Here is a 26,784-nt window from a genome sequence, read left to right on the forward strand (position 1 = left end):
CACCTGGACTACAAGGAAGAATGACAGTCCTTAACCTTGCCAGTCTCAGCTAAAAGCAGAAGAGTCTGACATAGTAATAACCGATTACAGTGTTATATAATGACTAGGTAGGAGGTCAGTGCTGAGTGCCTCAGGGGCATAGTGAAGGAAGGGCTGAAGATAGACTTCACTGAACAAACAGTGAATTGGCCTTGAAGAGTAAGTAGAAAGGTTTATATTTTTCTTTATAAAAGTTTTGCACATTTCATTTTAGATTTATTCTAGGAAGTATTGGTAAAGGATACATTTTTTTTTTTAAATACATTTTTAAATCGTTGGTGAAAGATAATTATTGATTTTTGTAAAATGAGCTTATATCCAGCAACCTTGCTGTACTCAGTTTGTCAGTAGATGAGCATATACTGAGGCTCAAGGTCTAGTGGAAGTCTACTCGTCCACGATCTTGGACCTAGTTGGTTCTAACCAGTTTATGTCATGTCCTCGACAGCTATGTCATTCTTTTAAAGGTTGTGCCCTGCCCCCTTCCTATCTCACTAAGATATATAAGACCTGTTTTAGTCACTTTGAGTTGAAATCAAATATTGTGAAATGTTTTCAGACTTTCGCTGCATCCTTAAATTAGGAAACAATTTTTGATCATGTGCTTCATTCAAACTATTGGATATGAGAAACCATGGGCATACACATTTATTGAGAACTTCCTATTCAACTATTTCTTGAATTCATACCTGATGTATTTCATAACTGCAATACCTGGGCTAAATAATCCAAAATGATTGATGTTTATTCACTCTGAGGCTTTATTTAAAAAATATGACCAAATTTTCCATTGGCACTCCCAATACTCTTCCCAAATCATCCAAAGCCCAGATGCTATAATAATCTTCCTAACACCCTCTTACTGAGACTCCCCTTGATTCCCTGTAGTGTGTGTTCCCTTTGCTGTGATGAATAATACATGAAACTTTTTCAATTCCTGGTGTAATCTTGACCTTAAAGGCTTTGTTTGGTGGCATCTAAAAGGCATATCAACCAATGGCAAAGGATTACTTTTTATTTTGGTCCTGATTTTGAAATGGAACTGTGGGGCCCCTGTGGGGCTCTCCTGGGGACAAATCCTTTCTGTGTCTCTGGTTTCTTGTTTGTAGCAAATAGGCTTCATTCAGACTCCTTGACCTTCCCTGAGTTCCAAAGGGCAGATTCAAACAGTTGCTAATCAGGGAAGGGACAGAAACAAGGGAGGAGCAGTCAAGAAACAATAGTGCAGCCCTGGTAATATACATAACAATATCTTTGAGTTCTTCTGCAGGAACTAAGGCCCCTACCCTGGTGGAGGATGGTAACTTCAAGCTGAGCACCTCACCACCAACCAACCAGAAGAAAGCTACACACCCTGCATCCCTCACGCCAAATTTTGCCTATAAAGACTTTTATAGGCAAAACCACCAGGGGTTTCGGGGTTTTAGAGCACAAGCCACCCATCCTCCTTGTATTGGCGCCTTTACAGTAAATGCTGCATTTTCCTTCACTACAGTCCGGTGTCAGTAAATTGGTTTACTGCCCACAGGTGAGCAGACCCAAGTGTGGTTCCGTAACAATTTGAACAAATTAACAATAAAAATAAATAAATATTCTTTAAGATAGGAGAAATTTGAACACTGGATATTTTGGTATTAAGCAATAATTTATTTTTCAAGGTGGGATAATGGTATTGTGGTCAGTTTTCTTCTCCCCAAAGAAAAGTTATGTTTTAGAGATACATGCTTAAAAATCCATAGATGAAGTGATATGTCTGGTATTTGCTTCCTTGGGGGAGAAGTGGTTAGAGCTGTACTATAGACAATTAAGATTGCCAAAATACCAGTAATTGTTAAAGGTCGTTAATGAGTTAGGTAATTATTCTGTTCTTGTATACGTCGAAGTTTTCCAAAGGTCTTTATAAAAAAGACTCCTTTAGGAGAGCGCAATATTCCAAGTTCAAAGAAAAGGCCATAGCATGCACCCAGAAAGAGTGAAGCATTCCGGTTTGGAAGGCGGGGGCTTTCTCTTTTATCTCCCACACCTGAATCAAGGCTGTTAAACAGGTGTTCCTAAGTGTCTCAGGGAGATAAAAGTCTGAACTACATGAAATTGTATGTAGAACCCAGGTGTGCCAGAAGCTTTAATTAGCAGGCTCCTCTACTATCCCATCAGCTGCTGTTTGTTCTCTATCTCACTCCATCCCAAGAGTCTCCGCGCACATCCAAGATGGTGGGTCAGGACCGTGAAACAGGTCAGCTCTCCCTCCCAGAGCGCGCGCAGGGGCCGGGATACGCAGGCGCATTCCAGCTTCCCTCACGACCTTGGCGGATCGCGCCTGCGCGGTGGGGAGCAGCTCGCGGCTCCGGCTCTACCTTGGGCCGGCTGCAGTCTGAGTCTGAGGACGGCCGAAGTGGTTTGCTCGTTTAAGATGAGGTTTCTGCTACTTCTCCTGGTGGCGGCGTCAGCGGTGGTCCGGAGCGATGCCTCGGCCAACCTGGGTGGCGTGCCTGGCAAGAGATTAAAGATGCAATACGCCACGGGGCCGCTGCTCAAGTTCCAGATTTGGTGAGTATGTGCGCCGGCGCCCCGCCGCCCCTTCGCTCGGCGCCTCTCACTATGCGAGGCCGCGGCTTTGCGGCCTAGAGAGCTGAACCTTCCCTGTCCCGGAAGAACGGTGCCAGCAGCCTTCCGCTGCCTACCTTCTCCGGGGCTCTTCCCGGGGATGGCCAGGCCGCCTTCTTTGCCTCCAGACACAACCGCTCACTTCTTTTTTGGTTCCTATAATGGAGGGCATGGGGAAGGAGGGCACGAGAAGGTTAAATACTGAAAGGCGAAGACGCGGGGACACTTGTCAGTACGGAGGGCGGGTCGGCGGCGTCACGCCATGGCCACCCGGCTGCCTGCGGAGGTGGGCATGAGTCGGCGCAGGGTCGGCGAAGGCGCTCCAGCGTTTGTTTCCCGATTAACTTCCTCTCGGCTTTCGCGGGGTACGCCAGGCGGCCTCGCTGCCCCGCTAGGCGAAGGTCACCTCGGGTCGTTGAAGGAGACCCGCGAGGGACAGACGCCTTTTTCTCCAGGATCCGCCGGGGTGACTGTTGGGTGAGAGCGTAGGGATTCTGACAGCTGATAAGCTTGGACGGGGAGGCTGAGTCTCCGTTTGCAATTTCTAAAGTGTTTTTGTAAAGGAGCACGTTGCTCTTCTGACAACCTTTCGCTCCCAGACAACTGCATCTTCTCCCCCACTCCCCTTACTCCCGTGAGTTCTGCCTTTTAAATCTCTTGGGCATTCAGAGAAATAGAAAAAACAACCCTTTTCCCCCCACACCCGGCATTTTTCGACAATGTTCTGTAAGTGATTTTGTGGTTACCTAGTTAAATATTAGAAGCAGAGCAGTAATGCATGTGATAAGGTAAGTGGTGTTGGGGACGGTTTGAAAGGCTCAGATTAAAAACAAACAAAATTGTAAAGTTGTGGAAATTAGAATCCCGTATCTCAAAAGGTGACGTTATTTCAGAATAGGATGGTTGGATTAGTAAGTCTTCGGAGTCCTGAAACTTTGGAACATTGGTGTTGCCCATAATGCATTTAAAATCAGGTTTTTCAAACTTCATGTATTAATATAAGTGTACTAAAGTTTAGATTTTCTACTTATCCAACTAGTTTTTTTGCTTTATCTTTAAAGACTAAGCAAATCTTTAATATTAAATCAATTTAAGTGCTGTTTAAAGAGAGTCAGAAAATAAGATGGTAAGTCTTTATTTTTGGAGTGAAAACTAAAAACCTTGCAACTTCCTTCTGATTAAAAAAAGCTATCTGTAGTGTTTACTATGTGCTTGGCATATATCATCATATCATCTTTCGTATATGATACTGTAAGGGGGAGTTATGGCTTGATTATTCTGACTTTTTTCTCCATATTTATTTTTTTCCATTAGAAAGTGGCAGTCATCTTACTAACTTATAAATATTGTTAAGGATTAAGTGTGATACTTTTGGATTTAAGTAGTTAAAAAAAAGACTATTTTCCAAGTTATGTAATTTTTCTATTTTGTATGTCTTGGTTTCACTTGGGTTTTTCCAAAATACTCTTCTTTTACAGTTGCTTGTATTGGAATACTTGTCACAATAATTTAACAAATGTACCTTATAAAGTTTTGAAAATGTGTAAACAAATGTAGGGGGAAGGGCATTTAGTCCTTCAAATTAAACTTTAAAAAAAGTCTAAGTACTTAAACTTTTGATACTTAATTTTTGTTTCCTTTTTTTTCTTTTTTTTTTTTTTTTTTTTTATGCGTTACGCGGGCCTCTCACTGTTGTGGCCTCTCCCGTTGCGGAGGACAGGCTCCGGACGCGCAGGCTCAGCGGCCACGGCTCACGGGCCCAGCCGCTCCGCGGCACGTGGGATCCTCCCAGACCGGGGCACGAACCCGTGTCCCCTGCATCGGCAGGCGGACTCTCAACCACTGCGCCACCAGGGAAGCCCCCCTTTTTTTTCTTTAAGTAGAGAATTACAAAAGTCTGTTAAGTATTTTCTTTTGCAGTCAGCCTGAGCACATTACATACAAAAATCCTTCCCTTTTTTTTTTAATCTGTAGATGGGAAATAACTATTAATATGCCCTATGCCATACCCATTACAGGTAAATTTAGCTTGTTTGTTACTTTTTCCCCCAGAGATTAATGTGTGTATAGGAAAGTGAATATTTGGTTTCTGATTTTGGTAGAGTTTCTTGGGCATTTATTTGCAAGTTTGTTTGGGAAAGGAGAGGAAGCGAAGACAATTGAGGGTAAATATGTGAAAATTCTTTTAATTCCATTTGAAATCGGAGTGCTATAAAATGCAACTTTTCATTAATTACCAATGTTAACAAAGGAGAAAACAATTTTTACCTTTCTTTCCATTGCTTTTGTCCCTTATTATTTTATATTTATTATGAGTACTCTTTCTTTAACTTTAGCTCAATATATCATCTGTTAATTGTGGCACTTTTGTAATTGCTAATAGAAAAAAATAACCCAACGCATAAATGAAGTTGAAGGGAGAGAGATCAAGCATGCAAAATAGCTTAAAACAAACTTTCCTATTTTGTGTTGATGTATTTTCTCAGTAAATCCTCGTTCAGTACCTGCTTGTGCCAAGGGCTAAAGGTACCTTGGTGAACAAGACAAATGTGGCTCCTCTGGAAGCCTACAGAGAAGCACAGACTTACTTTATGTACCTGAGTGTTTGGTTTATTACATCCGTTGATTGAGCAATTGAATTAGATAAGTTAGATGACACTGATTGCATATTTGGGGAAAAAATTTGTACTGCTTATTTGGACGTTTAAGTATTAAACATAAAAAAGGAAGTTCTCTAATCAGAGCTTAAAATAAAGTTCCCTCGTCACATTTTCCTTTCTTGTGATTTTTTTTTGTGTAAATGTATTCTGACAGGTACTGTTTGGCATGTTTGTATGCATGCTTTTTTCCTCCCATACATGTGAATTAACGTGTCATCAGATTTACAGCATTTTATCAGTTGTTGGAGTTTCAAGAGATTACTATCTACAGCTGTTTATGGTTAACACTTATTTGAACATTTGACAGTTGATTTACTAAGAATAGTAGGTTAAAGTTAATATATCAAAACATAAGCAGAATACAGCAGAATTTTCCAGTTTTTGTTAATTTAAGAATCCGCTGCTATAATTTTAGGACAACCAACTTCTAAATGGAGTTTTAAGAGGTAAATGAAGCAACTACTAGAAGAACAGATTTTAATTGAAATTTATACCAACTTAGCGTTTGCTTTCATGGTATGGAGGCAAGAAAATAAAGGCCTAAGTCTGATTTGGGTGTTGATACTGATCAAGATTAGTAAAATGCTGAATTGAAGAAATCTGAGAAATGGGGAGTTATAGAGATCATGTTAGTTACTTAGACAACATTTGTATATTTAACAAATATTTGTGCACCGACTGTGTGAAGGTGCTTTGCTTGGTGCTGGGAATTCTGTTCAGTGCTCTCATAGATGTTAAAGGCAAGAGTAGAAGGCAGTCGTTAATCCATGGACAACACATTAAATTACAGTTGTGTTAATTGCTGTAGGAAAGTAATATGATATGAAAGAGACCTAGTCACAGGGTCAGGGAAGGTTTCCATGAGAAAATGAACTTTGAACTGAGGCTTGAAGGATAAAATGTGTTTAGAGAGCACTGTTGGGCAATGGAAATAGCACGTTCAGTGACCTTACAGTAGGAGAGAACATAATTTCTTTTTTTTTTTGCTATTATATCAATTGTACTTTTTTTTCTGAATTTTATTTTTTTATACAGCAGGTTCTTATTAGTTATCCATTTTATACATATTAGTGTATACACGTCAATCCCAATCTCCCAATTCATCACACCACCACCCCCACCCCCTGGCCACTTTCCCCCGTTGGTGTCCATACGTTTGTTCTCTTCATCTGTGTTTCTATTTCTGCCCTGCACACTGGTTCACCTGTACTATTTTTCTGGGTTCCACATATATGCATTAATATACGATATTTGTTTTTCTCTTTCTAACTGACTTCACTCTGTATGACAGTCTCTAGATCCATCCATGTCTCTACAAATGACCCAATTTCATTCCCTTTTATGGCTGAGTAATATTCCATTGTATTTATGTACCACATCTTCTTTATTTATTCATCTGTCGATGGGCATTTAGGTTGCTTCCATGACCTGGCTATTGTAAATAGTGCTGCAGTGAACATTGGGGTGCATGTGTCTTTTTGAATTATGGTTTTCTCTGGGTATATGCCCAGTAGTGGGATTGCTGGGTCATATGGTAACTCTATTTTTAGTTTTTAAGGAACCTCCATACTGTTCTCCATAGTGGCTGTATCAATTTACATTCCCACCAACAGTGCAAGAGGGTTCCCTTTTCTCCACACCCTCTCCAGCATTTGTTGTTTGTAAATTTTCTGATGATGCCCATTCTAACTGGTGTGAGGTGATACTGCATTGTAGTTTTGATTTGCATTTCTTTAATAATTAGTGATGTTGAGCAGCTTTTCATGTGCTTCTTGGCCATCTGTATGTCTTCTTTGGAGACATGTCTATTTAGGTCTTCTGCCCATTTTTGGATTGGGTTGTTTGTTTTTTTAATATTGAACTGCATCAGCTGTTTATGTATTTTGGAGATTAATCCTTTGTCCGTTGATTTGTTTGCAAATATTTTCTCCCATTCTGAGGGTTGTCTTTTTGTCTTGTTTGTAGTTTCCTTTGCTTGGCAAAAGCTTTTGTTTCATTAGGTCCCATTTGTTTATTTTTGTTTTTATTTCCATTACTCTAGGAGGTGGATCAAAAAAGATCTTGCTGTGATTTATGTTGAAGGGTGTTCTTCCTAGGTTTTCCTCTAAGAGGTTTATAGTGTCCAGTCTTACATTTAGGTCTCTAATCCATTTTGAGTTTATTTTTGTGTGTGGTGTTAGGGAGTGTCCTAACTTCATTCTTTCACATGTAGCTGTCCAGTTTTCCCAGCACCAATTATTGAAGAGACTGTCTTTTCTCCACTGTATATCCTTACCTCCTTTGTCATAGATTAGTTGACCATGTGGGTTTATCTCTGGGCTTTCTATCCTGTTCCATTGATCTATATTTCTGTTTTTGTGCCAGTACCATATTGTCTTGATTACTGTACCTTTGTAGTATAGTCTGAAGTCAGGGAGCCCGATTCCTACAGCTCCGTTTTTTTCCCTCATGACTGCTTTGGCTATTCGGGGTCTTTTGTGTCTCCGTACAAATTTTAAGACTTTTTGTTCTAGTTCTGTAAAAAATGCCGTTGGTAATTTGATAGGGATTGCATTGAATCTGTAGGTTGCTTTGGGTAGTATAGTCATTTTCACAATATTGATTCTTCCAATCCAAGAAGGGAACATAATTTCTTGAGGCCAAGGCTGCTGACCTTAAAGACCAAAGAGAAGGTAACACAGACCCTGGAAGGTCTGGATGGCTATGTTACAGAAAAACCAGTAAGTATCATTGTGGAAAAGACATTGCAAGGAACACAAAAATAGATGTGGGGAGACCAGTTTAGGGGACTCTTGGAGTTGCCCAGGCAAGAGACAATGGAGCTTGAAATAGAAGGGTGGTGGTAGGAGTAAAGGGACAGGTTTAAGAGATTTTTTTGCAGATAAATTTAGCAGTTCTTGGTGATTACATTATTTGAGGGGCCGGAGAGGTGGCATGCAATGAGAGGTGTCACAGGTGACTCCTGAGTTCTGGAGCGATGCTGTGCCATTCACTGTAGTGATAAAAAAAGAAGACAATTTTTATGGGTTTTTTTGCAGGGTGGTGGAGGGGACTGAAGGGGATGAATCCTGAATTTTAAAAAAATTTGCATAGGTTACAATGTTGTGTTAATTTCAAGTGTACAGCAAAGCGATTGTTATAGATATACTATATATATAAATATATATAGTATATATTTTTACTTACAGATATATGTAAGTATATATAGTATATATATATTTTTTCAGATTCGTTTCCATTATAGGTTATTACAAGATGTTAAGTGTAGTTTCCTGTGCTATATAGTAGGTCCCTATTGTTTACCTGTTTTATATATAGTAGTGTGTATATGTTAATCCTAAACTCTTAATTTATTCCCCCCACTCCTATCCTGTTTGGTAACCATAAGTTTGTTTTGCTTTGTTGCTGAGTTTTTAAAACTAAAAACACAGTAGCCAGGGGAAAATCCTACAAAGAAATTTTCATCTCCCCAAAATAGTCACAGTAACTGAAACTAAAAATTTAAATAACAGTTATTATATTTTTCCAAACCTACAGTATGATAGGTTGTAAGATACACCATTATTCTGTATACCACTCAGAAGGAAAAAACTGTGGCCATTTAAACTGTGACACACTAATGGTTATAAGATAAATCTTGGTTTTTAAAAAGAGGCTAAATAGGAAGAATGTACTACTTAGAAACAGTGAAGTAAAGGAGTAATAAGAAGTTGATTCAGATTGTAGAGTAGTACAGAGTGCTCTAGAGAACAAATAAAATGGTGGCTGCTGCACCCGCCACTATGTTAGATTTTTAAAGTTACATAGAATTTAGTCACCAGTTTTGTTTGTTTTTTGCGGTACGCGGCCTCTCACTGTTGTGGCCTCTGCCGCTGCGGAGCACAGGCTCAGCGGCCATGGCTCACGGGCCCAGCCGCTCCACGGCATGGCATGTGGGATCTTCCCGGACCGGGACACGAACCTGTGTCCCCTGCATCGGCAGGCGGACTCTCAACCACTGCGCCACCAGGGAAGCCCTGTTTTTTTTTTTTTTTTACAATTTTAAGCAATAAACAGCTCAGGAGCTAACTGAATGCCGTGCACAAAATAGTTGTTTCTTCTTAATAATGAATGAAGTACCTTAGTTCAAAGCTTTTAGATGTAAGTAAAATATGAATGGTTTAAGGTTTTATCTTCTCTTACAGAAAATGGGAACATTGTTTCCTTACAGTTTGCCATTAAGGTAAGTGGTAGAGACCAAATTTAATATATTATTTGGAAATCTCATAAATAACCTCGTAGATTTTGAATGGTATAGGTACTGGGAAGGTGAGCATTTACTGGACTAGCAGTTTGGAGGCCTAGTTCTTAACTCGATCTGCCTTTTATCTTCTGAATGACTTCGGGGAAATATTTAATCTCTAGCTCTCAACTTGTTCATCTGTAAAATAAGGGTGTTGGTTGCATTCCAGTTACCTCTAATATTCTATTATTAGGTACTGTAAAGAAGCTTGAAGGAAAAAAGTAAAAGCATGCATGTATGTTTCATTTCCATCTTTGTCACTTAAGAGTATAGTTGGAGTCCTCTGGTTCATTTGATTTTTGTCACCATCCCTGCTTTTCAAAAAGGAAAACCATGTTTTCACATACTTTATCTTGATTGGGGTGTAGCTTGGGAGTGATAAGGAAGAAATCTTGGTCACAGATTTTAGCACGAAGTGCTCATAATCAAGCCCTTGTTTTGTTTTGTTTGTTTTAATTTTTATTGGAGGATAGTTGATTTACAGTGTTGTGTTATCAAGCCCTTGTTTTTTTTTGTTTTATTTTTGTGGTACGCGGGTCTCCTGTTGCGGCTCCGGACGCGCAGGCTCAGTGGCCATGGGTCCCCAGCCGCTCCGTGGCATGTGTGATCTTCCCGGACCAGGCACGGACGCAGGCGGACTCTCAACTACTGCACCATCAGGGAAGCCCTGGCCCTTGTTTTTAATGTCCCCTTTTTCATGCCACTTGTTTTCCTGTTTTGTCCAATTTTTAGGAAGATACGAATTTGTTTTTCACAGTAGCATTTGAAGACCAGTTGTCTGGTGGGAGAGACAGACATGTAAACAATATTAACAGTAAACCACTCTGTTCTGAGTGTTCTAAAAGAAGTCTTAAAAACCCAGAGAGAAGGATTACTTATTCAGGGAGAGTTGGAAGGCTTTGCAGAGGAGGAAATGAAATTTTGCAAGGGTATGGGGAACTCCACCAGGAGATACAGAGAATGAGCTTTACTAGCTAAAAGAAGAACACATGCAAATGAAGCCTGACTCAGCATAGAGGGAGAGGAGGAGACAGGAAATGAGGAGAGCTGGAGTCAGCAAATCAGTTAAAAACACCTAGCACAGTGTACCTGCTACTGCCATTTATCAAGTGCTCATTATCGTAACTTATTATTTGTATTGTCTTTAATGTTGTAATAAGACCTGCAGTAAATAAACCTTTGAAAGCTTTACTTATTGACTTTCAGCTTAAAAAAGTGAAAATAGCTCTCTGGCTGTTGTTGCCGAAAGCTCAGCTTCTCTGTACACTGGTGCGGAATCGAATCTCGGAGACAAAGTTTTGGGTGAAGTAGAAAAGGATAGCTTTATTGCTTTGCCAGGCAAAGGGGAACACAGCGGGCTCCTGCCTTGAAAAGCTATGTGTCCCAACCCAGGAGGATTTGAGGAGGAGTCTTACAGCAATAATTCAAGGGTGGGGTCGCGGACAAGGTTAGGGTGTGTGCAGGGTCTCTTAATCTTGATGAGCTTCTCTGGTCCCTTTAATCTTCCCTCAGGTGGTTTCTTGGGTGCTCCTCCCTTGATTAGCAACTGTTCATGGAGGCTGGAGTCTTGCCTATAAGAAATGGGGGACAAAAAGGCTTCCATGCCCTGGAGCCCCACAGGATCCTTCTCGGTTTCACTGTGAAAATAACATGTTAACTGTAAAAATAATTTTTAAAAAAGTATATGGAAGAAAGTGAAATATCCTTGTAACTCTTTAATAACAGTTTGAATAACCTCCTTCAAGCCGACTCTTCGCGCAGAAACATAATGCTATATAATTTTATATTAGTGAGATTATAGTTGTATGCTTTTTTTGAAATTTGCCTTCCCCTCATCACTTATCTTTTCATATCGGCAGATACTGTTCTGTATCAACAGGCACAGTACTCCCGAAGATGGGTATTCTTTAATTTATTTAAGCCACTGAATCTGTTTGTTTAATATTTATGTTTGTAAGGCCAACTGGCCCGAGGCAGGGGAACACAATCAGATTCACAGGTTGCATCAGACTGAATTCTCCGGACCACCCAGTTCCAGAAACTGCCCTGGAGACATTCCGGACCACCCAGTTCCAGGAACTGACCTGGGGACTTTGCACCCGGCCCAGCCTTCCCGCCTTTCGATGGGCGGGACTAACGGTCCCCCAGGATACCCGAAAAGACCACCAAATAAGGAATACCCTGCGCCCTCCCAGATTCACCACACCCCTTTCCCTTCTTCCCCTATAAAGTCTTGCCCAACCCTCGCCCGGGTGCGACTTCTCTGGCCCCTTTCTCTCGGACCAGTGAACCTCGCCCGGGAGCGCTCCCTAATAAAGCTCACTTGAAGCTTTCCTCTGTTTCGCGGTGCCGTTTGTTAAGATCCGACCTTACAATGTTGGTCCTAATTTTTCATAAAATTACTTTGTTAAGATGACTGTCCTCAGATATCATGTGTGCTTGTCCAATTATTTCCATAAACTAAATCCATAGAAGTAAAATATTATGATTACGTTAATGGGTATCACATTTAAAATTTTGACATAATTAAACTAGTTAATATTCCTACCAGAAGATCTTAAAGTGGGTTGGGTTTTTAAAATTCTTTAGTTTATTGCACTGTAATTAGAGAATGTGACATTTGCTGTTATGTTTTATTTCACGGACATACTGAGGCCTTAGGCTCAGGAGACAGCCTCTCAACTCTGAGGGACTATTCTGAAGAAGGGAGGAGCCAGAATATATAGGAGTTTAAAAAAAAAAACCTCCAGGTTATCGGAACATCAAAAGATTACTGTTAATTAAAGAAAACCAGACATCTCAAGTTAGTGAATTTAGTGCTTTTCTGTGTATGGGAAGATGCAAGAGTTTTCCCATCCTGAATCTCCTCAGGGTGCACAGCTGGGGGTGTCTGCAGTGGCTTGATGGTTGCAGCATCCTTTGTTTACTGATAGTTGGTGACATTCTTCATCCACCTACTTATTAGGCTTTCTTTGTGACCTAACATAGATGGTCAACTGTTGTAAATATTCTGTGGTCTCTCAAGCTGTTTTCTATAGGAAAAAACTGATGTATCTGTGGATTCCATTTATTGATGATACTATTCAGATTTTCTGTACTTTTTATTATTCATCTTCTAACACTGATTTAGTTTTCCACCCATCAATTTTCTTCTTCAGGGCCTTAAAATATTTTTTTAAATTCTGCTTTTGGTTTTGAGGTTTCTTACAGTCCTTCCTTACCTCTTTTATCCTTTTCTGCTTCTTGCAGAATATTTTTGGGTGTCGGTTCTTGTTTTGAATCTTTTGTTCGATGTTTTTGCTCTTTCAATTTGTGACACTTTTTCCATAGTCCCTCAGGTGTTTTGTTTTGTTTTTTCGTTCCTGTTTCTCAAGCAAGACAAGGGAAACAGCTTCGGATATTATCAATTGGTGAACTGTATCTTCTCCATTAGACTGTTACAGCTTACTCTCTTCTTCATTAGAATGTTGCCAGCATCAGAAAGGCATAGATTTTTGTCTGTTTTGCTTGCTGCCTTATATCTTTAGAGCCTAAAACAGTACCTGTCATCAGGCAATATTTATTGAAAAAGTGAGTACAATCTCGTGGGAGTACACTGTATTTGGTCCTGACATAACCTATCTTCTCCCTCCTCACTTCCCTTTAAAAATTCTTAACTGGAGTATAGATCAGTGTTTTCTGATACTGTTCCTTTCAGGTGGATTTCTACTTGGTTGACCTCTGGTTTGGTAGCTTTTAGGCATAGAATGTGATACATGTAAAACGTCAGTTTTGAACATACTCTTCACTCAGTAACCTTCTCGACCTGGCCTCCATCTCTGCTGATGGGGCTAAACTTCCAGAATTCATTGTGTTATTGTCAGTCATCTTCCTGCTGCTCTTATTGGCCAACACACCCTTACTGCTTATTCTGTTGGTGGTTTTCTTTCTTAGATCCCTGGGTTTTTTAATCGAGTTTATTCTCATGTCTGAAGTCAGTCTACAACCAACAGGTAAAAGTATAAGACAAACAGGAAAGCAGTAAAGCAAACAAGAGATATATCCAGTTTTGCCATTGAATTAGCATAGAACACAATATATTTTTTTTATCAGTCTATCTAACAAATGATAAAAATACACCGAGCATGAATTTTATGGTGTGTGAATTATATCTCAATTTTAAAAAATGTATTGAAAAGAATAAAAGTGTTGTAGGAAGGGGGACCCCTTCCTGAGAGTGGGCTCTTGTCTAACACTTGGAAATGAATTGTCTGAGGAGACACACATGCTGACAAAGCAAGAGACTTTATTTGGAAGCGGCGCCTGGGCATAGAGCAGGAGGGTAAGGGAATCCAGGAGGACTGCTCTGCCACGTGACTCGCAGTCTCGGGTTTTATGGTAATGGGTTAGTTTCTGGGTTGTCTCTGGCCAGTCATTCAGACTCAGGGTCCTTCCTGGTGGCGCGTGCAACTGCTCAGCCAAGATGGATTCCAGCGAGGAGGATTCTGGGAGGTGGACATGTGGCATCTCCTCTCTTTTTTTTTTTTTTTTGCGGTACGCGGGCCTCTCACTGCCGCGGCCTCTCCTGTTGCGGAGTACAGGCTCCGAATGCGCAGGCTCAGCGGCCATGGCTCACGGGCCCAGCCGCTCCGCGGCACGTGGGATCTTCCCGGACCGGGGCACGAACCCGCGTTCCCTGCATCGGCAGGCGGACTCTCCACCACTGAGCCACCAGGGAAGCCCCTCCTCTCTCTTTTTGACCTTTCCCGAATTCTTCCCTTTGGTGGTGGCTTGTTAGTTCGTGTTCCTGACAAGGATCTCCTGTCATAAAATAACTCATGCACATTGTTACTGTCTTTGCCTGGCCAGGGCGGGCGGTTTCAGTCAGTGTTTCCTCTAACAGAAGCATCAAATTATGTATGAAATATTTTAAGATGAGACAAAAATTCCTGCAAAATGCGGGTAAGTCACCATTTACTGAATGCTTTTATCAAGTCACTTTTACTGAGTGGCTGCCATACCTTATAAATCTGTTGATGAGAAATGCTTTCCAGAGTAAAGAGATAAAATTCCTTCCCCACAAAGAGCTGAGGAACTTACACAATTTATAAATTCTTTTTTTTTTTTTTTCTTCAGTACGCGGGCCTCTCCCATTGTGGAGCACAGGCTCCGGACGCGCAGGCTCAGCGGCCATGGCTCACGGGCCCAGCCGCTCCGCGGCATGTGGGATCTTCCCGGACCGGGGCACGAACCCGTGTCCCCTGCATCGGCAGGCGGACTGTCAACCACTGCGCCACCAGGGAAGCCCACAATTTATAAATTCTTTGTGGAATAGTCTGCAGCAAAATTTTCCTGAAATGTTATGCCAAAGGTATAGGAAAACTAGAAACTAGTGATCTCAAGAATAAGACACAAAGAAGGAAGAGAATAAAAACAGATCATTAATTGAATTTTAGGTTTATCAAATCTTTGGAAAAAACTCTAAGGAAGCCTGAAATTTTTTTTTTTTTTTTAATTTTGGCCGTACCACATGGTATGTGGAATCTTAGTTCCCTGACCAGGGATCGAACCGAGCTCCCTGCAGTGGTAACGCAGAGTCTTAACCACTGGAGCGGCAGGGAAGTCCCAGGAAGCCTGGAATCTTAGAAGCCATGTTAGGCATATTTTGTATTCGTATGCGTTTTTACTGTGGTGGCCACTGTGGTGCTCCTAGAGTGAGGCAGCTGGAAGGGAAATCACTTGATTTCATATAATACAGTTCTTAAACCTGATAAGCTCATACCTGTTTAGTGCTGTAAACGCTAGGGTCTGTGATACAGAGTGAAGTAAGTCAGAAGGAGAAAAACAAATATCGTATGCTAATGCATTTATATGAAACTTTAAAAAGCGGTACAGATGAACCTATTTGCAGGGCAGGAATAGAGACAGATGTAGAGAACAAATGTGTGGACAAGGGGGAGGGGGAGAATGAAGTGGGAGATTGGGATTGACATATATACACTACCATGTGTAAAACAGTGCCAACCTGCTGTATAAGCGCAGGGAGCTCAGCTTGGTGCTCTGTGATGACCTAGAGGGGTAGAATGGCAGGTGGGGTGGGGCAGGAGGGAGGTCCAAGAGGGAGGGGACATATGTATACATATAGCTGATTCACTTCCTTGTACAGCAGAAACTAACACAACATTGTAAAACAACTACACCGCAATTAACACAAAACAAAACAAAACAAAAGGCTGAGCAAGTTCTGATGTACATTTTGATCTTCATTCAAAGGACTTCATTCAAAGTCCTTTTTTTTTTTATTGAAGTGTAGTATAGTTGATTTAGTGTTTCAGGTGTACAGCAAGGTGATTCAGTTAGTTTTTCAGATTCCTTTCCATTATAGGTTATTACAAGATATTGAATATAGTTCCCTGTGCTATACAGTAGGTCCTTGTCTTTTATCTATTTTATATATAGTAGTGGGTATTTGTTAATCCCAAGTTCCTAATTTATCCCTCCCCCACCCCTGCGGTAACCATAAGTTTGTTTTCTATGTCTGTGGGTCTATTTCTGTTTTGTACATAAGTTCATTTGTATCTTTTTTAGATTCCACATATAAGTGATATATGCTATTTGTCTTTGTCTGGCTCATTCACTTAGTATGATAATCTCTGGGTCCATCCATGTTGCTGCAAATGGAATTATTTCATTCTTTTTTATGGCTGAGTAATATTCCACCGTATATATGTACCACATCTTCTTTATCCATTCATCTGTTGATGAACGTTTACGTTGCTTCCATGCCTTGGCTGTTGTAAATAGTGCTGCTGTGAACATTGTGTGAGCACTCTTGTTTGTAATTTTTTAAAAAAAGCATTTATAAGGTTAGTCTGTTCACTCCTGAATATCTTGTTTCTTGTATGGTTTATAGAGCCCCTTGTTCAGATTTCATTGCTTAAAACACTTAGAGCAGGTAATGCACCAGACAAATGTCTATTAGTGCTTCTACTAAACAGAGCAAGGAGAAGTAAAGATTACCTCTAAAAACCCAGTGTTCATTGCATTGGTCAATGCTGTTGACAATTAGAAAGCATGGTAAAAATACCTTCCTGATTTTCTGCATACACCATGGGAGAAATATTAGTTGACATTCTTAGAATGCAAGTAGAGAAACCAGTTTTGAACTGCTTTAAACAACATATTTGGAAATCTGTTTAAAACTACTAAAAGAATAGTATAGAATCCAAAGGCAGGAATGCATCAGTGCCTGAAGATGGCCTGAAATAGAAAACTGAAAGGTCTGAGAGGATTTCATACACTCTTGCTCTGGCTCACATCTGTATTCTTCTCAGTAAAATATATTTCGTTTTTCTTTTTCTCTTTGAAGATTGATTTATCTCCTCAGTCTTTTTTTTTTTTTTTTTTTTACTATTTAAAAACTATTTATTTATTTATTTATGGCTGTGCTGGGTCTTCATTGCTGCACATGGGCTCTCTCTAGTTGCAGCACGCAGAGGGCTATCCTTCATTTAGGTTTGTGGGCTTCTCATTGCAGTGGCTTCTCCTGTGGCACCCGGGCTGTAGAGCACGTGGGCTCAGTAGTTGCGACTCGTGGGCTCAGTAGTTGTACATGGGCTTAGTTGCTCTGCGGCATGTAGGATCTTCCCGGGCCAGGGATAGAACCTGTGTCCCCTGCATTGGCAGGCGGGTTCTCCACCACTGTGCCACCAGGGAAGTCCTCCTCAGTACTTTTGAAAGATTACCACTCTCTTCTACCCTACAACAGCTCTGATTAAATGTTTACCTGTCTGGAGATAGTTACTTTTTAAAATTCCAGTTCTTCATTTTTAGGGAGGAAACTCAAGCCTTCATGACAGGTTTACATTTCTGGAACATTAGATATTGGCAAGGGGTTGGGTGTTATTGTATAAACAGGATCCAATCCTATGTGTGGGTGGGAGGATAATTGGAGGGGAGGTTATTGTAAATAAAAGGGGAAGGTGAGTTCAAGAGATGCGAAAAATAGAAATCACAAGTATTTACTTCATAACTAAATATCTGAGATTTTGCCCCATTTTCCTTTAATAAGGAGATAGGAGAGGTTGGGGTTTGTGACAGACTCAAGTTGATATAAGTAGGCATTTGACTACAATTAGGGGCAGATATTAGTATAGAAAAGGAAAAGTGGGATGGTTGGCACCATGGATTAGGAGACTGAAACTTGATGGACTTAAAAAAGCACAGAATCTATTTGAAATAACATGGACAAATTGCTTAAATTTCCTTTCTGTTCATTACAGAAAGATGATCTAATTTGTATGCAAGTTCTTTCTTTTAGAAAATTAATCTTAGAAAAGTATTGTGTAAAATATTTTAAATTAAACAACTGCAAAAGTTGACTCCATATAGTAAGATATTTTTGTATTGCAAGAAGGAGATTTGCAAGGTGATTAGGACTTAAATTAAGATTTCTTTTCACAGTTTAATTTACTTAAGGGCCTTTGGTCCAGGGGCGGAAGAAATAGGCAGCAGCTACAACATATTTTTAGCATGTTTACATATTTATTCGTTGAAGGTATACTATGAGTTATATAGTTTTACTCACTGACCCAGAAAGAGTGAAAAGTTGAAAGAACTGGGTGTGGTGGTAGAGGTGGAATGATTACTGGCTCCTTACCATGTGTGCCTTTAATTTAACATTTTGCCCACCTTGATAAACAGTAGGTATGTTTTATTTTGGAAAACATCTGTCAGCAGTAGAGATGGCTATTTCAAAACAATTTGAACATTTGGGGAAAATTATTACATAGGGAAAAAGTTACTTGTTTTTTCTTCACAAGTCTCAAAGCAAATATAGGGAGGAAAGTTTACTAATGCATAAGTAAACTTGCCTAAAAATAGGTTGTGTCAGTCTTGTAAACTACTTCATTTTTCAGAAATAAGAAATGTACAGTTTGTTTTGAGGTATAACACATTAGTTTCAGGTGTACAATGTAGTGACTTGATATTTGTATATATTGCAAAACGATCACCATGATAAGTCCAGTTAACGTCCATCACCATACAGTTACATTAATTTTTTTCTTGTGATGAGAACTTTCAAGATCTGCTCTCCTAGCTACTTTCAAATATGAAATACAGTATTATTAATTACAGTCACCATGCTGTACATTATATATCCCCACGACTTTATCATTTTATAACTGGAAATTTGAAGAAAGTTAAAAGGTTTAAAGTCCTTTTTATTTTTATTTATTTATTTTTTTTGCGGTACGCGAGCCTCTCACTGTTGTGGCCTCTCCCGTTGCGGAGCACAGGCTCTGGACGCGCAGGCTCAGCGGCCATGGCTCACGGGCCCAGCCGCTCCGTGGCATGTGGGATCTTCCCGGACTGGGGCACGAACCCGTGTCCCCTGCATCGGCAGGCAGACTCTCAACCACTGCGCCACCAGGGAAGCCCCTAAAGTCCTTTTTATATTTCAAGATTATGGATTGATTCTGTTTGAAATTTGATACAAAGATTTGTGACTTAACTGAGGAGTTGAGACCTGAAGAATCAAGGATAGAGTTAGGCTTCTGAGCATAATAGCCAGAAAACTGGGTGACTAGGAGGACTCTGACCTAAAGTGTGGCCTGCATATAGACATACTTTCCTTTACGAAGGGTTGGAAGTCCCAGAGCAAATATGAGGACTGTTGGGGTCCACAGGCTTAGTTCACCCAGAGGGAGAATCTATATCTTCATCATGGAAGAACCTCAAGAGATATCTGCTATTTTATGGGTACTTGATTGTGGCTTTGTGGACACAGGGAAGGTTAGCTCTTACATTATCTAACTTTTATTGAGGTTTAATGGAAAGGGCCTAGGATCTCAAATCACAAAGTCTGTGTTCTGGTCTCAGCCCTGACTAAGGGCAGGGACCATATCTGAAGTCACTTGATCTCTCTGGGTTTCAATTTTTTCCCCTTCATCTATAAAAAAGGAAATTTCAACTCAAGGAAATTTCAACTCAAGTAAGTCTCCAGCTCTCAATTAATGCATTAAAAGTTATCTACTATCATTTTAGATCATCAACTCCATTGTAAACACCGATGCAAACTTAGGCATTGAAATCAGGTGGCATTTCTTGGTTTCAAGGTAGTTAGGCATATAAGTGCTTTACATTTTTTTTGGTAGTATCTTCAAAACAAAAGCAACATTAAAATTTTCTTATATAGAAAGCAGTTGTGAATCTGACAACAGTAATAATAAAATATTGGATAAGGTGAATGTTTAGGAAAGATAAGGTGTCTGGAGATTAAGTTCTTTTAAGTATTTAGTTAATAGAGACTTGTCTCCCTTTGCAAAAATTTCATACTTTTTAGGGACTTAATCTTGTGTGAAATTTTCATTCTAAATGTAAAAGAAGTATTACTTGTAAAGAAAGAGTGGTGAATTTCTCTCTTTTTTTTTGAAAAGTGAGTTTTCTTACATTGAGATCTACTAATATTTGGACTGGTTCTCCCTATCAGATATAAACTTGTTGCTGATCCCTTGAGTTGGTCGTGGTGGTGGTCGATATTTTTTTCCTTGATGATTGTGGTATTTTTTTCCTTGATGATCGTATCATTGACAAAGTTGGCATCTCGGGTTTCACCCTGCTATCTCTTACTGATTCTGCTCCCTCCTACCAAGTGGTACCTTCATTGCTTTATACTGTGTTTTTAATGATAGACATTGTAACAGGTATGAGATGATAATTCATTGTGGTTTTGATTCGCATTTCACTGTTGATTAGGGATGTTGAGCACCTTTTCATCTACCTGTTGGCCATTTGTATGTCATCTTTGTGAAAATGTCTATTCAGCTTTCCTTGCCCCCTTTTTTTTTTTTTTTTTTTTTTTTGGATGCACCCGACTTGCAGGACCTTAGTTCCCCAACTGGGGATTGAACCTAGGCCCCTGCAGTTGAAAGCACTGAGTCCTAACCATTGCACCGCCAGGGAATTCCCCCCTTTTCCCTTTTTTTTTTTTTTTTTTTTTTTTTTTTTGCGGTACGCGGGCCTCTCACTGTTGTGGCCTCTCCCGTTGCAGAGCACAGGCTCTGGACGTGCAGGCTCAGCGGCCATGGCTCACGGGCCCAGCCGCTCCGCGGCATGTGGGATCTTCCCGGACCGGGGCACGAACCCGTGTCCCCTGCATCGGCAGGCGGACTCTCAACCACTGCGCCACCAGGGAAGCCCTGCCCTTTCCCATTTTTTAATTAGGTTATTAATTTTTTGACTATTGAGTTGTATGAGTTTCTTATATGTTTTAGATAGTAACCCCTTATCAGAGGTTATATTTGCAAGTATTTTCTCCCATTGTGTAGGTTGCCCTTCATTTCATTTTGTTGATGGTTTCCTTTGATGTGCAGAAGCTTTTTAGTTTGTCATAGTCCCACTTGTTTAGTTTTTGCTTTTGATGCCTTTGCTTTTGGTGTCAAGGCCAAAAAAAAATCATTGTCAGGACCAGTGTCAAGGAGCTTACTCCCTATGTTTTCTTCTAGGAGTTTTATGGTTTCAGGTCTTCTGTTCAACTGTTTAAACTGTTTTGGGTTGATTTTTGTGTGTGGTGTAAGATAGTGGTCCAGTTTCATTCTTTGCATGTCCACTTTTCCCAATACCATTTATTTTTTGTTTTTTTTTTTTTTTTTTTTTTTTTTTTTTTTTTTTTTTTTGCGGTGCGCGGGCCTGTCACTGCTGTGGCCTCTCCCGTTGCGGGGCACAGGCTCCAGACGCGCAGGCTCAGCGGCCATGGCTCACGGGCCCAGCCGCTCCGTGGCATGTGGGATCTTCTCGGACCGGGGCACGAACCCGTGTCCCCTGCATCGGCAGGCGGACTCTCAACCACTGTGCCACCAGGGAAGCCCCCCAATACCATTTATTAAAGAGACTCTCCTTTTCCCATTGTATATTCTTGGCTTCTTTGTTAAAAATTAATTGACCATGTATGTGTGGGTTTATTTCTGGTTTCTGTCTAATTGATCTGTGTTTCTGTCTTTATGCAACTACCATACATACTGTTTTGATTACTGTAACTTTGTAATATAGTTTGAAATAAGGAAGCATGGTGCCTCCAGCTTTGTTCTTCTTTCTCAAGATTGCTTTGGCTCTTTGGGGTCTTTTCTGGTTTTATACACATTTTAGGTTGTTTGTTCTATTTCTGTGAATAATGTCATTGCAATTTTGATATGGATTGCATTGAATCTGTAAATTGCTTTGGGTAGTATAGACATTTTAAAAATATAAATTCTTCTGATTCACGAACATGAGATATGTTTTCATTTATTTGTGTCTTCAGTTTCTTTCATCAATGTCTTACTAAAGTTTTCAGTGTACTTTTTTCCCCCTGTATATTCATTCTGGTGGCATATCTCCCTTTTCTTGCTGGGGCAACAAATATATATCTGTAGCCTAGTTTTTCAGAGATTTTAATGAAGGTGATGGGATGCTGTTGACTTAATTTCTGGAGTAATGACATAGATTACTGTCATATTGCTGAAAAGTATCTTCCCAATCTTTGTTTTCCTTTGCAAAATAGAATCAAATCTTAGAGTCAGAAAGGATCTAAGAATTTTTTTTTTCTAAGAATTTTTCAAGTTTCTTTTATTGTGATTGAGCAGGCATGTTTGCCTAGTCAAGGGTAGAGTGGGAATAAGAAACAGGGTGTCATGTCTCGTGCCTTGGTATTTTTTTAAGCTTCCTGTGCCCAAATTTTGAAAGTCCCTATTTCAGATAAATAAGAGTTGTTTTCATTTCAGTGTTTATACAGTTGTTGATAACAACAACAACAGAAAAAAAGGCAAAATGATTTGAGAGCTCAGAATATGGTGGATTCTCTGAATAGGTATTTGTTCCTCTCCAACAGTAACCCAGATCTATAAAGTTTAATGTTCTAATAGAAGGATTTACTTGAAGGGAAGATAACTTAAATATGTGAAATCTATGAGAAAAGTTCATGTATCCAGCATCAGTCATTATTAGTTTGTGACTGTTCTTGAGAAGCATTTTTAATCTGGGTAATAATTTTTAGGCTTTGTATAACTACAAAATAAATCTAGTCATATTCTAAACGACCTAATTGGAAGCACTTTCATTTTTCTGCAGTGTTTCCTGAGGTTATAGGCGGGTGTTTGAGGAGTACATGCGGGTTATTAGCCAGCGGTACCCGGACATCCGCATTGAAGGAGAGAATTACCTCCCTCAACCAATATATAGGTAAGTAAATTTCTGTAGTTTATAAACGAGTTTTTTAAGTGAATTCTTTCACATTTGTAAATAAACTTTTGTGAATTGGTTCAATTAACTTTCCTTGGTTATTATAATTTCTTAGTTGGTTATAATTTACAGAGAACAGTTTTATAAATGGCAAGTTTATTTGATCCAAATATGGAAGAATTTTTCTGTAACAAGGAATAGAGGAAGATCATTTCAGAGATGGCAACCCTTCTAAAGATGTGTTTTCTTATGTAATTTTTATTGTGGCCGTAGATCAAGAACTCCTACAATTTTTTTTTTTTTGCAGTATGTGGGCCTCTCACTGTTGTGGCCTCTCCCGTTGTGGAGCACAGGCTCCGGACGCGCAGGCTCAATGGCCATGGCTCACGGGCCCAGCCGCTCCGCGGCATGTGGGATCTTCCCAGACCGGGGCACGAACCCGTGTCCCCTGCATCGGCAGGCAGACTCTCAACCACTGCGCCACCAGGGAAGCCCAAGAACTCCTACATTTTTATAGAAAGTCAGTGGTACAAAATTCTGTACTGTTAAAATAGTATTTTTAAAGGCCAGTGCTCTATAGTTTTATAAATTAATTTTTGATTGATTCAAAAGATGTTAAACATTTTTGTTTTAAAACTGCACAATAAAATTTAGTTACTAGTTTTTTCCTAGTGTAATTGGCAATTTTTAGATTTGGTGTTTAGAAAATGTCTATACACATAGACTTGAGTTAAAGAAATTTTGAAGTAGATGAGAAATTGCAGCTTCTGATGAATTTCCTTCTTTTCTTTTAATAGACACATAGCATCTTTCCTGTCAGTCTTCAAGCTAGTGTTAATAGGCTTAATAATTGTTGGCAAGGATCCTTTTGCTTTCTTTGGCATGCAAGCGCCTAGCATCTGGCAGTGGGGCCAAGAAAACAAGGTATGTAATGTAATAGCTTTGGTAGCTGTAGGTTCTTAGTTGTCAGTGAGATATTTTAATGGATTCTTCTTCTTCTTTCTTTCTTTCTTTTTTTTTTTTTAAGTACTTTTTGCTATTTCAACTTAAACCACTTTTTATTTCTGGGCAAAGCACTTAACCTCCTTTAGTCTTAGTCTCCATATTTATGCATTAAGAATGATTAGGTCTTACCTTTTTATTATTTGAAGGACAGAGAGGTGTTACTTTAGTAGAACCTGGGCACAAAATAATTTAATACCTGATTTTGATTTTGATTATATAAGTTGGGCCAAATCATACAGCAAAACATAATATATACATAATGTAGGCCTTTTATACCAACTAATATGGGTATTAATAGGTTTATTCATGTTAAAAATGGGATTTCCACCAATTTATTCTTATCAAAATTCTCTGTTTTTTTTTTTTTTTTTTTTTTTTGGTACGCGGGCCTCTCACTGCTGTGGCCTCTCCCGTTGCGGAGCACAGGCTCCGGACGCGCAGGCTCAGCGGCCATGGCGCACGGGCCCAGCCGCTCCGCGGCATGTGGGATCTTCCCCGACCGGGGCACGAACCCGTGTCCCCTGCATTGGCAGGCGGACTCTCAACCACTGCGCCACCAGGGAAGCCCTCTCTGTTTTTATTATTCGTTGACTTTTCTGTTCATGGGTAACCTAAAGCAGATTACCTGAAACAATCAATATAAATATACATAAGAATCTTGTGCTGTTTATTTTATTCTTTGGTAGGGTCTTGCTGCATCATATACTCCTTCCAGATCTCTCATCTGTTTTACTTAAAACCATCTTTTCTGGAGGGTGTACCTTTCTGCTGTGAGAAATGGGAATAATTTCTCTCTTGAATGAGATTACTTAGGTTTCCTTCTAATAAGTATTCTCTTTTGGAGTCCTCTGGTCTTATCCTTTAGTTCTAGGCTGAGACTACCTTTAGCCCACTCCGAACATAGCTGTACTTCTTTTTCTTAGGGAATCACTTATTTCCAGTCACAGGCAAGGCTTCTTAACATAAACATCCTCAGGTGCTACCTCTAATTCAGATATGTCTCTACTCTGTTATTAACAAAATATTGATTTACATAGGATTAAGAATTAGAAATGAAGTACTTACTGATAATGTTTTGTGCTATATTTGTTCATTCTGTTGATTCTAAATTGTCTTTAGTGCATTTTACTTCTTTAGGCTTATAACATTGTCAATCTACTGTGGAAGAGGATACTTGAAGGCTGTAGCTTTCGTGACACTTAACTTGTGTATTGTTCTCATGAAAGCAGACTTTGTGCCCAAATGCTAGGATAACTTCTGTGAAATCAAAGCCCACCTAGCTCAAGTGGGGTTAGGGGAAATCTCCTTCTCATCTGCTATAGGCATTTTGATTTATTTTTCTGAAACTGCTGGCTGTGAATTGACATCCTCACTACATCCTGCTTTTAGGTGATTTTGTTAAATTGAAACTTTTCTGTTCAACAGGAGCCTCTGATCTTTTAGGACAGTATAGATTTGCCTTCAAAAGGTGAATGAATGTAACTTAATATGCTAGTGCTTTCTAACCAACTTTTTTTTAGTTTGACTTAAAATGATTTGTTTGGAACACGGACAGGTTGTGTTGAAAACAGGGAGTTGCTGACTAGTTGCATCACTAGTCTCTTGTGAGTTCATACATTATATTATAAAAATTCTAAAATGAACCCTTCTTATGCTGGTACTCTTTTGTTTAACTTATTAAGGCTATTATGCGATTTCTAGAAATTTTGTCTTTACATTAGGAATAACGTAATTTCTTCAGAATGTATAGAGCTGTGAATTAATGTCGCAATTTTCTGTGTACACTATCTGAATATATGGAGTAGCAGTAATAATTTGTATAGAAACTTAAAGTAGATTTAAAAAGAGCAATTACCAAATAAAAATGAGACTATTTAAAAGCTTACTTAATTTGTGATGTTTTGATTTGAAAATGAGTTTACCTATTGTACTTAATTGTATTTTCTTTTAGGTCTATGCATGTATGATGGTCTTTTTCTTGAGCAACATGATTGAGAACCAGTGTATGTCAACAGGTGCATTTGAGATAACTTTGAATGGTAGGTTCTGAATAGTTTGCATTCTGTGATAAATGTTAAATGATTTATAATAAGCATCAGGCTTTTCCATTTTTCATAATATGCTAAATTATCTCTTTACATGGTCCTCACCTACTCCCATGGCTTTAGAATAACATCTATATGATGACCCTTAAATGTATAGCTCTGGAGAGCTCTAGACCTCTCTTCTAGGTGTTATAGCCAGGAATCCTGAACATTACCTACTCCCAAACTGTTGATTACCTCAGCTTCCTGCAATTCTTTTATACTCCAGTTTGCTCCTTCCCTGACATTTCTCACTTACTTAAGGGCACCATTATCATTCTACCCAGGTGCCCATGTCAGAAACCTAGGATAACATCCTAGGTTTCTCCCTTACTCTCCATATCTAATGGATTACCAATTTTTCTCAATTCTACTTCTTACAGTTTTCAAAAATCTTCTATTTATCTTCCTTGCTAACCACCCTAATCCAAGCCACAATTATCTTGCTATCCTCTAACATATTCTCTAAACCAGGGGTTGGCAAATATGGCCTATGAGCTAACAGTGGCTTTACAATTTTAAAATTTCTTTATATTTTATTTTATTCAAGTATAGTTTATTTATAATATCATGTAGGTTTCAGGTATACAGCACAGTGATTCAGATTCTTTTCAGGTTCTTTTCCCTTATAGGTTATTACATAATATTGAGTATAGTTCCCTGTGCTGTATATAGTAGGTCCTTGTTGGTTATTTATTTTATAGAAAGCAGTATGTATATGTTAATCTCAGCCTCCTAATTTATTCTTCTTCCCACCCCCCTTTCCCCTCTGGTAACCATAAGTTTGTTTTCTGTGTCTGTGAGTCTCTTTCTGTTTTGGAAATAAGTTCATTTGTGTCTTTATTTTTTAAGATTCCACATATAAGCGATATCATATGATATTTGTCTTTCTCTGTCTGGCTTACTTCACTTA

The 26,784-nt window shown here is 39.4% G+C and overlaps 1 protein-coding gene across 2 annotated transcripts in view; it reads left to right on the forward strand.

Moving 5' to 3' along the window:
* The window catches only part of SELENOT (selenoprotein T), a 31,868-nt gene continuing 5,084 nt past the window's right edge, over window positions 1-26,784 (forward strand). The window contains exons 1-4 of one of the 2 annotated variants that reach the window (XM_032631049.1): window positions 1-2,586; window positions 22,672-22,782; window positions 23,580-23,706; window positions 25,739-25,826. In XM_032631049.1, coding sequence (XP_032486940.1) covers window positions 2,450-2,586; window positions 22,672-22,782; window positions 23,580-23,706; window positions 25,739-25,826 — 463 coding nt within the window. In that variant the 5' untranslated portion in view covers window positions 1-2,449. The remainder of the gene's footprint in view (window positions 2,587-22,671; window positions 22,783-23,579; window positions 23,707-25,738; window positions 25,827-26,784) is intronic. The other variant, XM_032631050.1, reaches the window with a different exon arrangement.

The sequence above is a fragment of the Phocoena sinus genome, chromosome 4, assembly GCF_008692025.1.
Source record: "Phocoena sinus isolate mPhoSin1 chromosome 4, mPhoSin1.pri, whole genome shotgun sequence".
Classification (NCBI taxonomy): domain Eukaryota; kingdom Metazoa; phylum Chordata; class Mammalia; order Artiodactyla; family Phocoenidae; genus Phocoena; species Phocoena sinus.